The following is a 14,761-nucleotide window of genomic DNA, read 5'->3' as shown; positions in this document are numbered from 1 at the left end:
GGGGATCATATACGAGGGTCATTACGTGTCCCCCAGGATGTGGATAGAAACATACTGAACCCACTGGAGAGCATTGTAATTTACAGCCACCGATGTGGTTACAACGCAAAAAAAAAAGAGAGAGTGTGGACTTGGTCAAGCTACTGTATTTGACCAAGTCTGATTTAGGATAACCTGACACGGGCTTTTACTTTTGAAGAGATCTACAGGAAGGATTGTCGGACGGATCTCCCTCCACTCCGGGTCTTGGGAGTGGCCCATGTCCACGATTCCCATTTAAACTTTCAATTAGAGTTTGGCTCTGTCAGTATTAGTTTTCTAAGCATCATAGCAGGGGCTCTGTGTAGGACAGGTCTGTGTCAGATTGAACACAGGCCAGAACCAGGGATTAATCAAAGCCATTGATGCACCCACAAGTGATATGGTGGTGCAGTCGCAATGGATTGATATGGACTGTAACGAACAATATGGCTGCGAACCGAAGGATAACATTTGAGTCATTTTTGTAAGTTGCCAAAATAAAGTCATTTAAGTTGAACTTTTCTGGGTCACTGCCTTATTAATGCACTGTCGTGAAAGCCGCTGGCTAACAAATGCTACTGAGGTTTTAAGACTGAAAATATTCTTTGTATGAAACACTGTAGCCTGTGGCTCACTGGTAATGTTTCTTCCTTTTAATTTCATGGCTCCTTAGTTCAAATCTTTGCCATTGACAAGCTTAAAATGTCCCAGATGACAGATCCACTGAACACAGTGTCCTGTGTTAGACAGGACTATGAAATCAGAAAAATATCTTCTGAAGTCGAGAGACAACTATACAAATAGTGTAAAAAGGTATTTTTTGCTCTTTAGGTGTAAAATCCACCTAAAAAATGCGTGAATTAACTCTAAAAATTATTCAACACAACTGTAGCAGTCAGTGAATGAGTTCAATCTGTGACTTATCTGTATTTAGTGGTCATTACTCACATGTGTGGTTATCTGTAGGAATTTCTTCTTTCCAATGCACATCACCCCACACATATGTCTCGGTACTATTAATATGGTTTAGATCTTTACCCTGAAACAAATATTGTAAAAGTCACAGAGAGATGGAGAAGATGTAAGAAATTATTTTGAAGAACAGATGAAGAAAAGATCATAAACTAACATGAACACCGAAAATAAAATTACAGCAGTATCAAAGAGGGACAGAGCACCATACCACAATGGTCATATATAAATTATACCTGTGGGCTCTTAATTCTAAACAGCGGTCTACATAACCAGAAATCTGTGAGAAGATCCAAACAACATCTAATATCTATGATCAATTTTCATCCTGCATTCTCCACCAAGTATAAAACATACACTGCATGGCCAACTTATTAAAGACACCCATGTAGTAGCACGTTCAATCCAAAAAGTTGATAAAAGTTCCACTGTCGGTACAAAAATTACAGTCTTTAATTCAAACATGGTTAAAACACATGTAGCTATTAAAAGGTGGACATATCTGAACTGCACAGGATGGGCTCATGACCATGTCCCATTGCTATATGCATTTTTAACCATGTTTGAATAAAGGAATGTAATTTTTATACCAGACCGTGGAAGTTTATAAACTTTTTGGATTCCTTACTATAACTCCATGATTCAGGAGCTTCTGTGCACTTGAAACTAGGATTATTTCTCCAGACCCACTAATACACAAGCTTCAATACAAAGATAATCATACGAAGTAAAGAAAAGAATCATCAAATTAACCCCCCCGAAGAAGCAAAAGGCAAAACACGCGTTGGGGTGAGGGGGACGCCATTCTATCCAGCCTATCTGCTCATGTTCTCCTATATTCATGTGCAACAGGTATTATACCATTCATGGCATCTTTATTTATTTTATGGATATGCATTGTACCTTATATTTATCTGTATAGGAATACCAGCATTATGATCAGGTGGACTATTCATATTATAGAGGTTGTCACTAAGGCTATAACGGTTTCCTTTATAGTCTGAGGGCTCATATTATCATATTGTTAATAAAGGGCTTATCCAGTCAAAACCGATGAGTCTGTAGTCACCCTGTGGGGATTCGCCAGTTTCAGACCCGGGACTGGAGGGTATGTATGCATTTTATAAACTCCCAGTCAGTGGGTGCAGCCTCATTCTCCATACACTTGTATGGACCAAGATCTTGCTCTATACAAGTGTATGGAGCGAGGCCATGCTCACTGGTCGGGAATATGTATAATGCATACATACCCTCCAGTCCCCAGTCTGAAACTGGGGAATCCCCACAGCGCACTCACTGCGTCACAGAGTGACTGCAGACTTATTGGTTTTGACTGGATAAACCCTTTATTAACAATATCACTAACAATATCGTCTAATCACTTATATCGTACGAGGAACGGCATAAAATGTCTTCACCTGCTGTTGATTTGTTCATTCTGCCCTCCAAAGATCGCAGTATGGCTCGGCTCACATTTATGCTGCACACTACGCTGAGTGCTCACAGCAGGTTTTCCAAGTAATTCTTTGAAATACATTATTATGGAAGCACCCAGTGGAATATTCCCTATAATGATGCAGATGGAGGCACTGTGGACTCTGTCTGGCCTATGATCCAGAAGTGTTCGTCTTTTTAAGTGTGTATAAAAGCGCAGAAGACTCCACAGTTTTATGCACCTGTGAAAAGACGGACAACGCTGAGAGGACATACAGAGCCCGAAGTAACTCTGCTGCCTTATTATAGTGTATGGCTCCCCCGGGGGTTTCATCCAAATCATCTCATTCGGAGATGTCGATGGAAACACTGATGCAAGTGCTTAGTATAGAGCACAGGATAAATGTGATCCCAAATATTACGTAAAATGTTCCCTGCAAAAGCGTCAACTTAATCCATAAAAAAAGCAAGTCCCCACTAAGTTTCATCATCTATCAATGGAAATATAGGGCACTTCCATATTACCGGTAATATAAAAGCTATGAAAGCGAAATGCCCCCCCAAAAGAAATCCAGTGAAATCTGCCATCTCAAATCCAAAAGCCTCCCTCCCTTCTAAGCCCCAGTGTGCTTAAACCACATTTAGCATCCACATGTTTGGCATTTCTATAGGTATGAGTGCCCGCTTAATTTACAGGTGCATGTCTCCAGAAGCACGATCTGGAAACAATGTATTGGCACTACAATGTATGGGCACTACAACAGCAGATTCGCTATTTTCACTCAGTAACATCCACTGTTGCTTGTTTATGGAAAACATCCATGGAGTCAAAATCTTCACTACATGCGAAGGTAAATTCCAAGAGGTGCGTAATTTCCTAAATGGGGTCACTTGAGTGGGACTCTGCTCTTCTGGCACTTATGGGCTCTGTAAATGGAGTCTGCAAACTATTCTACGAAAATTTGTTCTCCAAGAATCAAATAGTGCTCCTTCCCTCCAGAGTCTTGCCGTGTTGCTAAGCAGTACTGTACAACTACATATAGAAATTGTGTAACAACTTTTGGTACCATTTTTACCCATTTTCCCTTGTGAAAATGTAAAATCTGGGGCTAAATTTTTTTTTTAGATAAAAACATAATTATTTATTCTTCACTACCCAATGGTATAAAATTATTTGACACGCCTGTGGTGTCAATATGATCACTGCACCAATAGATAAATTCACTAAAAAGTTTAGTTTGCAAAATGAGGTTGCTTATGGGTTTTTTGCTGTTCTGGCACCTCAGGGGCTCTTCCAGTGGGTGTGGCACCCTCAAACCATTCTAGCAAAATCTGCATAATAATCTGGCGCTTCTTCCCTTCTGAGCTTCGCACTGTGCCTGAAAAGTAGCTCCCGATTAAATGTAAGGTATTGGCGCACTCAGGAGAAATCGCAAAAACTGTAAAGTCTGTTTTTTCTTATTAGCTCTTATAAAAAAAATTAAAAACTTGGGGCTAAAACAACATTTTAGTAATTATTCTCTTTCTTTCTTCACCACCCAATGGTATAAAATTCGGAGGCACATATGGTGTCAACATGCTGACTGCATCCCCAGATTAATTGAGGGCTGTTGTTTGTAAAATGAGGTCCCTAATGGGGGAAGGGGGGTTCTGCTGTTCTGGCACCTCAGAAGTTCTACCAATGTGACATGGCACCCTTAAACCATTCCAGCAAAATCTGCCAATATGGCGCTTCTTCCCTTCTGAGTTTTGTACGGAGCCTCAAAAGTAGTTTTCAACCACACATGGCGTACTCAGGAGATATTGGGTAACAAATTGTACCATTCATATTCTTCTATTATCCAGCTTGAAAATTAAAAACTTGAGGCCAAAAGCAACATTTTAATGGAAAAAATGGTAACTTTTAATTTAGCCAAATGCTATAGAATTTTGTGTATTGCCTGGGAATTAAAATGCTCACTACCCTAGATGAATTCCTCGAGAGGTGCAGTTTCCAAAATGGGGCCACTTATTGGAGTTTCTACTGTTTTGTCATGTCAGGGGCTCTTCAAATGTGACATGGTGTCCGCAATCTATTCCAGCCAAAATTGTGCTCTAGAATTAAGTTGGCACTCCTTCCTTTCTGAGCTCTGCCGTGTACCCTAACAGTAGTTTTGCATCACATACAGGGTATCGGTGTACTCATGAGAAATTGCACAAATTGTATGCTTCATTTTCTCCTGTTACCCTTGTCAAAATGAAAAATTTGGGGCAATAGCTAATTTTTCATTTTCACAGCTCAATGTTATAAAATTCTGTGAAGAATCTGCGGGTTCAAGGTGCTCACCAAACCTCTACATAAATTCCTTGAGGGGGTGTTGTTTCTAAAATGGGGTCATTTGTGGCGGGATTCCACTGTTCAGGCACATCAGGGGCTCCGCAAAAGCAACATGGCGTCAGCTAGCTATTTAGCCATTTTTGCACTCCAAAAATTAAATGGTGCTCCTTCCCTTCCAAGCCCTGCCCCTCACCCAATAGTTTTCCACCAAATATGGGGCATCGGTGTACTCAGGAAAAATTGCACAACTTATATGGTCGATTTTTCCATGATACCCTTGTGATAATGAAAAATTTGGGGTTTAGCAATATTTTTGTGTGAGAAATTAAAATATTATTTTTTTTGTTTCCATATTGCTTTAATTCCGGTGAAGCACCTAAAGGGTTAGCAAACTTTTTGAATGTGGATTTGAGCACTTTGATGGGTACAGTTTTTAAAATGGTGTAACTTTTTTGTATTTCCTGTCATATAGGACCCCCAAAGACACTACAAATGTGATGTGGTCTCTACAAAAATTGGTACATCCTACGATAGGTATCTGAGGACCCAGAATGTGTATAGAAAACATTCTTGCACAATTACTCCACCAGAAATGTTGACATCTGACAAGAAGGCTACATAAATTCATGCTGTATTTTGCAAGGGCAACGTAAATTTGGATTCACCTGATCAGTCAATGTTTTTCCACTGCTCAGTGATAACATTTTTGTGCTTTTTTGACAAATGAAGTTTTTTTTTTCATTTCCTGTAGACAACAATAGCACTGAAACCTGGTCATCTAATGGTACAGTCCATCTGTACGAAGGAAGACCAAGCACATTCAGACATAATATTTGGAGTACTGATGCTGCATTCAGCTGCAATTTGCATGACTATACACCACTTGTTCCTCAGGATGATTCTTGCTATCTTCCTTGAGGAGTTGCTTATGTCCACAAGATTCCCTTTCATTTGATGTTTTTCCTCAATTATAACATTCTCAGTATACCCAGACACCACTGCACATAAAATCCCCTTAAGGGTGGCAAATTTTATAATATTGTCCCCGACTCTAGCATTGATGATCATGCCTTATTGATATGTAGCGAAATACAGTACAGACCAAAAGTTTGGACACACCTTCTCATTTAAAGATTTTTCTGTATTTTCATGACTATGAAAATTGTAAATTCACACTGAAGGAATCAAAACTTTTATTAACACATGTGGAATTATATACTTAACAAAAAAGTGTGAAACAACTGAAACTATGTATTATATTCTAGGTTCTTCAAAGTAGCCACCTTTTGCTTTGATGACTGCTTTACACACTCTTGGCATTCTCTTGATGAGCTTCAAGAGGTAGTCACCGGGAATGGTTTTAACTTCACAGGTGTGCCCTGTCAGGTTTAATAAGTGGGATTTCTTGCCTTATAAATGGGGTTGGGACCATCATTTGTGTTGAGCAGAAGTCTGGTGGATACAGAGCTGATAGTCCTACTGAATAGACTGTTAGAATTTGTATTATGGCAAGAAAAAAGCAACTACCGTATATACTCGAGTATAAGCCGAGATTTTCAGCCCAAATTTTTGGGCTGAAAGTGCCCCTCTCGGCTTATACTCGAGTCACGGTCGGCGGGTGAGGGGGAGAGGGCGCTGAGGTATACTTACCTGCTTCCGGGTCTCCTGGCGCTCCCCCTGCCCGTCCCACGGTCTCCGGGTGCCGCAGCTCTTCCCCTGTTCAGCGGTCACGTGGGACCGCTCATTAGAGAAATGACTATGGACTCCACTCCCATAGGGGCGGAGCCGCCTATTCATTTCTCTAATCAGCGGTAACGGTGACTGCTGACAGAGAAAGAGGCTGCGGCACCGAAGACCAGCTGTCCAGGGGAAGGAGCGGGACGCCGGGAGCAGGTAAGTATGTCATATTCACCTGTCCGCATTCCACACGCCGGGCGCCGCTCTGTCTTCCCAGCGTCTCTCTCTCCGCACTGACTGTGCAGGTCAGAGGGCGCGATGACGCATATAGTGTGCGCGGCGCCCTCTGCCTGATCAGTCAGTGCAGAGAGACGCCGGGACGGGACACTGAGGAGCTGCAAGCAAGAGAGGTGAGTATGTGTTTTATTATTTTTATTGCAGCAGCAGCAGCACAGCTTTCTATGGCACAGCTTTCTATGGCACATCCTATGGGGCAATAATGAACGGTGCAGAGCACTATATGGCACAGCTATGGGGCAATAAGGAGCGGTGCAGAGCACTATATGGCACAGCTATGGGGCAATAATGAACGGTGCAGAGCACTATATGGCACAGCTATGGGGCAATAATGAACGGCGCAGAGCACTATATGGCACAGCTATGGGGCAATAATGAACGGTGCAGAGCACTATATGGCACAGCTATGGGGCAATTATGAACGGTGCAGAGCACTATATGGCACAGCTATGGGGCAATTATGAACGGTGCAGAGCACTATATGGCACAGCTATGGGGAAATAATGAATGGCGCAGAGCACTATATGGCACAGCTATGGGGCAATAATGAACGGTGCAGAGCACTATATGACACAGCTATGGGGCAATTATGAATGGTGCAGAGCACTATATGGCACAGCTATGGGGCAATAATGAACGGTGCAGAGCACTATATGGCACAGCTATGGGGCAATTATGAACGGTGCAGAGCACTATATGGCACAGCTATGGGGCAATTATGAACGGTGCAGAGCACAATATGGCACAGCTATGGGGCAATAATGAACGGTGCAGAGCACTATATGGCACAGCTATGGGGCAATTATGAACGGTGCAGAGCACTATATGGCACAGCTATGGGGCAATAATGAATGGTGCAGAGCACTATATGGCACAGCTATGGGGCCATAATGAACGGTGCAGAGCACTATATGGCACAGCTATGGGGCCATAATGAACGGTATGGAGCATCTATTTTTATTTTTGAAATTCACCGGTAGCTGCTGCATTTTCCACCCTAGGCTTATACTCGAGTCAATAAGTTTTCCCATTTTTTTGTGGCAAAATTAGGGGGGTCGGCTTATACTCAGGTCGGCTTATACTCGAGTATATACGGTAAGTAAAGAAAAACGAGTGGACGAGTCAGTCCGAAAAATTGGGAAAACTTTGAAAGTGTCCCCAAGTGCAGTGGTAAAAACCATCAAGCGCTACAAAGAAACTGGCTCACATGAGGACCGCCCCAGGAATGGAAGACCAAGAGTCACCTCTGCTTCTGAGGATAAGTTTATCCGAGTCATCAGCCTCAGAGATCGCAGGTTAACAGCAGCTCAGATTAGAGACCAGGTCAATGCCACACAGAGTTCTAGCAGCAGACACATCTCTACAACAACTGTTAAGAGGAGACTTTGTGCAGCAGGCCTTCATGGTAAAATAGCTGCTAGGAAACTACGGCTAAGGACAGGCAACAAGCAGAAGAGACTTGTTTGGGCTAAAGAATACAAGAAACGGACATTAGACCAGTGGAAATCTGTGCTTTGGTCTGATGAGTCCAAATTTGAGATCTTTGGTTCCAACCACCGTGTCTTTGTGCGACGCAGAAAAGGTGAACGGATGGACTCTACATGCCTGGTTCCCACCGTGAAGCATCGAAGAGGAGGTGTGATGGTGTGGGGGTGCTTTGCTGGTGACACTGTTGGGGATTTATTCAAAATTGAAGGCATACTGAACCAGCATGGCTACCACAGCATCTTGCAGCGGCATGCTATTCCATCCGGTTTGTGTTTAGTTGGACCATCATTTATTTTTCAACAGGACAATGACCCCAAACACACTTTCAGGCCGTGTAAGGGCTATTTGACCAAGAAGGAGAGTGATGGGGTGCTGCACCAGATTACCTGGCCTCCACAGTCACCAGACCTGAACCCAATCGAGATGGTTTGGGGTGAGCTGGACCGCAGAGTGAAGCCAAAAGGGCCAACAAGTGCTAAGCATCTCTGGGAACTCCTTCAAGATTGTTGGAAGACCATTCCCGGGGACTACCTCTTGAAGCTCATCAAGACAATGCCAAGAGTGTACAAAGCAAAAGGTGGCTACTTTGAAGAACCTAGAATATAAGACATATTTTCAGTTGTTTCACACTTTTTTTTAAGTATATAATTCCACGTGTTAATTCATAGTTTTGATGCCTTCAGTGTGAATGTACAATTTTCATAGTCATGAAAATACAGAAAAATCTTTAAATGAGAAGGTGTGTTCAAACTTTCGGTCTGTACTGTATGTATAGGTATATATGTGTGACTAGAAGTAATTTAACATCTGTCCTGAGACTGCAGGTCTCACAGCATATGTTATCCTGAGAAATTCACACGCCCCCGGAAGAAGAACTTATCGAAACACGCGTAGGGGTTTCTTGCTGGTTTCGTGTGTGTGCACAAGAGGTAACTATGATCCTATGAGTATGCCGCAGTTGCGGTCTGTGTCTGATCATTTTTTGCTAAGTGTTGAAGCTTGGGTGCTATTTAGTATTTTTATAGTCTTTGTTACATCCATGATGGACTATTAGTTATATATATCACCATACAAGCCTTATAGGCTGTTAGGGCAAAATAACTACACAATCATGCACATTGGCTCTTTAATATAGCACAAATTCTTTCTCTCAGGCAACTCATTCGACATAATACCTATTGATTGGGTCAACAATAACTGAGGAATAAGCTATTCAGACTTACCTCATTATATACCATAACTGAGTTATTGTCTTAGGCCGGGGACACACACAACGTATAAAAAAACGGTCCGTTTTTCACGGACGAGAATCGCACAAATGTTTCCAAAACAGTGATCCGTGTGCAGTGCGAGGATGCGATTTCCTCGCATCAAATTATCCTTTTGACATCCGTATGGCATCCGTATGCCGAGATTTTCTCGCAGGCTTGCAAAACCGACATCTAATGGATTTATGTGCTCAAATGTTCGTTAAAACATATATACAGTATATATATATATATATATATATATATATATATATATCATTGAGACACATATATATATATTCTGTATTTATATTTAATTCAGCGCGATATATGTGAAAAGCCGGTAATTCAATTGCCGGCTTTTCATTTCTCCTTCCCAAACCCGACATGATATGAGACATGGTTTACATACAGTAAACCATCTCATATCCCCTTTGTTTTGGCATATTCCACACTACTAATGTTAGTAGTGTGTATGTGCAAAATGTGGGCACTGTAGCGTGTAAAATAAAGGGTTAAATCGCGGAAAAAATTGGCGTGGGCTCCCGCGCAATTTTCTCCACCAGAGCGGTAAAGCCAGTGACTGAGGGCAGATATTAATAGCCAGGAGAGGGTCCATGGTTATTGCCCCCCCCGTGGCTAAAAACATCTGACCCCAGCCACACCAGAAAAGGCACATCTGGAAGATGCGCCTATTCTGGCACTTGGCCACTCTCTTCCCACTCCCGTGTAGCGGTGGGATATGGGGTAATGAAGGGTTAATGCCACCTTGCTATTGTAAGGTGACATTAAGCCAGATTAATAATGGAGAGGCGTCAATTATGTCACCTATCCATTATTAATCCAATTGTCTGAAAGGGTTAAAAAACACACACACACGTTATTAAAAAGTATTTTAATGAAATAAACACACAGGTTGTTTTAGTATTTTATTGCTCTCTTAATCCATCCAGAAGACCCTCGCTTGGCAAAATAATAAACCCACAATATACATACCCTCTCTGATGAACTGTCACGTCCCACGAGGTAATCCATCTGAAGGGGTTAAAATATTTTACAGGCAGGAGCCCTGCTAATGCAGCTGTGCTCGTGCTTGTAAGCCCCGGCGAATGAAGGAAATGTAGGTCAATTACCTATAGTTACCTTCAGTCGCGGTGATGCGCCCCCTGCAGGTTGTCCTCATGAACTGCAGCCTGGGAACTTTTTCCCACGCTCCAGGTCATATGAGGACATCCACCAGGGGGCGCATCACCGCGACTGAAGGTAACTATAGGTTCACCTCAGAGACCCAGCAATGCCAGCTCTTGCACCGGAGGTACCTTCTGGAAGTGCCAGCAATGCCAGTGTTGAGGAGCCTATGGACTCTACTTTACAAATGGACTTATAACAGCTAGGACAAGTGATCCCAATCTGCGTATGCAGCTTATTCTATAGTACCGACAAGCTGCAGAACGCCGGGAGAAGAGAGCTTACCAGCTTCAGATGGCTCAAATAGAGACAGGACATAAATCCAAGGAGACTAAGGCTGGAAAACTTCCTTGTGATGGAGAAGGATACGGACTTGGATACTTTCCTTCAGGGGTTTGAAAAACCTGCATGCAATACCATCTACCCCATGAGCAGTGGGCGCAGTATCTAACCCCAGGGTTGAGAGGCAAAGCCCTGGAAGTTTTTTCTGGCCTCCCGCAAGAGCTAGATGGGAACTATGAGGCCATAAAAAAGGCCCTGAGAAATACAACCTAACACCAGAAGTGTATCAGAAAAAGTTCCGGAACCTACAACGTGGATCAACTGACGGCTATGCGGATGTTGTGAGCACTTTGAGGACCATGTTCCACCAATGGATCAGGGGACTTTCTGTTAACAGCTTTGAGGACTTAACGGATCTTATGGTCAAGGATCAATTTTTTCACATGTGCCCCACGGATGTACGACAATTTGTGTGTGATCGGGAGCCACAAACTGCGGTTCAGGCTCAAAAGATTGCGGACTGCTATGTGGCTAACTGGATGCCTGAGGTGCGGAAGCCATCGGGATTCGGCTGGAAGGGAGGTAAGCCAAAAGGGGACCCTTCTCCCTCTGCTGGCCGATCACCAGTGTTGTCCAAGCCCACCTTCTATGGGATCCCGGGGACTGGACATTCTTTAGGTGATGCACGCCGGTGCTTCTCCTGCAACAAAGTGGGATATGTTAGCGCTGTCTGCCATGATAGTGAGAAATGCCCAACCACAACCACAAAGCCGTCTGTGTCTCCACCGTCTGTCCTCTTTGTAGCCGGCTCTGATGCGAGGACTAATGAGAACTGTCAATCTGTCACTGTTGGCAATAAAGTTACCATTTGTCTCAGAGACACTGGGCAGAGGTGACTCTCGTGCGTCCAGCAATGGTAACCCCTGCTGATATCAAACCAGGAAAGAACATGTCTATAACCGGGATTGGAGGGGTCAGCCCTGCCGTGCCTATGGCCCGTGTGTACCTGGACTGGGGAGCAGGGAAAGGACTGAGAGAAGTGGGAGTATCAGAGGCTATTCCCACCAATGTGTTGCTAGGCACAGACCTCGAGAGGATGGTATCCCACTATATTTCTCCCTTGCAAATAAAGGCTACAGAGAAGGTGTAAGCAAGTGACCCACCTGAGATCCCGTGCGAGGAAAGAAAATGTACCAATGCACAGCACTGTAGGTATGTGGCAGCTGTGACCCGGAGTCAGGCTGCGGATCAGACTCAACCCCAGAGATTCGAGGATGAGTCTCAGACAGAACTGCCAGAACAGGAGGCCCATACTGTGGCCCCGGAGCCTCCTCACATGGCAGACCCAGCAAGGTCCCTGATAACCGACACTGAAGACTCAGCTTCAGACCAGGGCCTGGCAGTCACACTAGGCCAGGGCCTGCAGGCTGACCGTCAGGCTATGTGCACACGTCAGGATTTTGTCAGGCTTTTTCCTCAGGTTTTGTAGCCAAAACCAGGAGTGGAACAATTAGAGGAAAAGTATAATAGAAACATATGCACCACTTCTGCATTTATCACCCACTCCTGGACCGTCAGAGCTTCCAGGAGGCCCTGCAGACAAATGTCAGTCTGGAGGAGCTCAGATGTCTTGCAGAAATATCCCCTGCTGCTTCTGACAAAGAGAGAGTATACTGGGACCAAGGCAGACTGTATAAAGAGACTCTCCCCACGGATACTACAGAACCTTGGGACTGTGAAAAGCGTCTGGTCGTTCCTTATCTATTTAGGGAACAATTATTGAGAATTGCTCATGAGATTCTTCTGGCCGGACACTTTGGAATACAAAAGACTAAAGGTACCGCCACATTAAGCGACGCTGCAGCGATATAGACAACGAGCCGATCGCTGCAGCGTCGCTGTTTAGGTCGCTAGGAGATGTCAAACACTGGCAACAGCTGAACGATGTAGGAGCGATCCAGTGACGTACTTATCATTCTCGCTGGTTGTTCGCTCCATAAAGAAACATTGCAGGCATCGTTGCTTTTGCTGTCAAACACGACGATACACGCTGATCTGACGACCAAATAAAGTTCCGGACTTCTAGCTACGACCAGCAATATCACAGCGGGATCTTGAACGCTGCTGCGTGTCAAACACAACGAGATCGCTATCCAGGACGCTGCAACGTCACGGATCGCTGTCGTTCTCGTTGGAAAGTTGCTCAGTGTGAAGGTACCTTAAAGCTCGCCTGACACATAACTTCTATTGGCCCAAGATGGGGACAGATATTGCCAATTACTGTCAATCGTGTGTAGTTTGTCGGAGAGTTGAAAAGTCCAGGAATATACAGAAAGCTCCACTGATATCACTGCCAGTGATCGATGAGCCTTTCCAGCGAGTGGCTGTGGATATCATAGGGCCACTTGCGATCCCTAGCAGCTCTAGCAAAAAGTGCATCCTCAGAGTGGTGGCAATGCTATACGATACCTGGAAGCTGTGGCACTGTCCTCCATCCGAGCAGACAAAGTGGCGGATGCTTTACTGACTGTTTTCTCTCGTGTGGGTTTCCCCAGGGAAATGTTAACCGATCAGGGAACCCAGTTCATGTCCAATCTGATGGAAAGCCTCTGCGAGAAAATACAAGTGCAGCACATGTTGTGGCCAGCGCCTTTCATCCCCAAACCAACGGACTCTGTGAGCGTTTTAACTGAACATTAAAACAAATGCTGAAAATGCTGGTGGAGACTGAAGGGAGACACTGGGAGCGGTACCTCCCTCATCTGTTGTTTGCCTACAGAGAGGTACCCCAGGCGTCTACAGGATTCTCCCCCTTTGAACTGGTTTATGGGAGGAGGGTCAGGGGGCCACTTGATTAGATTAAGGACTGTTGGGAGGATGACCCCAAAACTACGGGAGTCTCAGTGGTTGAATATGTACTGCGGCTCAAAGAAAGAATGCAAAAACTGAGCAACCTGGCCCATGAGAACGTGACCCAGGCCCAAATCAATCACAAGGTCTGGTACGACCGTAATGCCAGACTGAGGGCCTACGAGGAGGGGCAGAAGGTTTGGGTATCGGTGCCTAAGTTACAGAATAAATTATAGGCTGCATGGGAGGGACCATACACTGTACACAAGCGGCTAAATTATGTTAATTATGTGGTGACTCTAGATGAACATGCAAAGCATCAGAAAATATTCTGTGTAAATATGTTGAAGGTTCATCATGACAGGGAGACCGACCTGTGTCTTACCTGTCTGTAGCATGCCTGAAGAGGGGGAGGCTGATCTGTTACTAGATGTGGGGACTGGGACTCAGTACATGGAGTCCCTGGAGTCAGCAGAGTTTAACCCTGAGCTCTTCCACAGCCAGAGGTCTGAGCTGATGGGGGTGCCCCGCGAATTCACTGAAGTGTTCACAGGGGAGCCTGGGAGGTCGCACTTAGTATCTCACCATGTGAACACTGATACTAATCCCCCAGTACGGCAGTCTGCACACCGGGTGTCAGCAGAGGTGAAGGCACACATGAGGGAACAGGTAGAGGAGATGCTAAACCTCAAGGTAATACAAAAATCCCAGAGTGCCTGGGCTTCGTCTGTGGTTCTTGTCCCGAAAAAGGACCGTATTACCCAGTTCTGTGTAGACTACAGGAAATTAAATCTACTGACTACATGTGAGGTCTACCCCATGCCGAGGACAGGCCCCAGATTTCACTCGCAGGTTTGTAGTGCAGACAGATGTCAGCACCTATGGGCTAGCCAGGTGAACCAGCAAGGTGAGGAGCACCCAATTCTTTACCTAAGCAGGAAACTCCTGCCCAGAGAAGTGGCTTATGCCGCCATTGAGAAGGAATGTT

General features: G+C 44.4%; 1 protein-coding gene across 2 annotated transcripts in view; it reads right to left on the bottom strand.

Moving 5' to 3' along the window:
* Nucleotides 1–14,761, bottom strand: part of LOC143764887 (uncharacterized) — a 53,621-nt gene that overhangs the window by 12,041 nt on the left and 26,819 nt on the right. For both annotated transcript variants that reach the window (XM_077250961.1, XM_077250962.1), the window contains one exon: nt 970–1,060. In XM_077250961.1, the coding sequence (XP_077107076.1) occupies nt 970–1,060 (91 nt within the window). The remainder of the gene's footprint in view (nt 1–969; nt 1,061–14,761) is intronic.

Source organism: Ranitomeya variabilis, chromosome 4 (assembly GCF_051348905.1).
Source record: "Ranitomeya variabilis isolate aRanVar5 chromosome 4, aRanVar5.hap1, whole genome shotgun sequence".
Taxonomy (NCBI): domain Eukaryota; kingdom Metazoa; phylum Chordata; class Amphibia; order Anura; family Dendrobatidae; genus Ranitomeya; species Ranitomeya variabilis.
The sequence above is the reverse complement of the archived record's forward strand: the minus strand, read 5'-3'. Positions and strand labels throughout refer to the sequence as shown.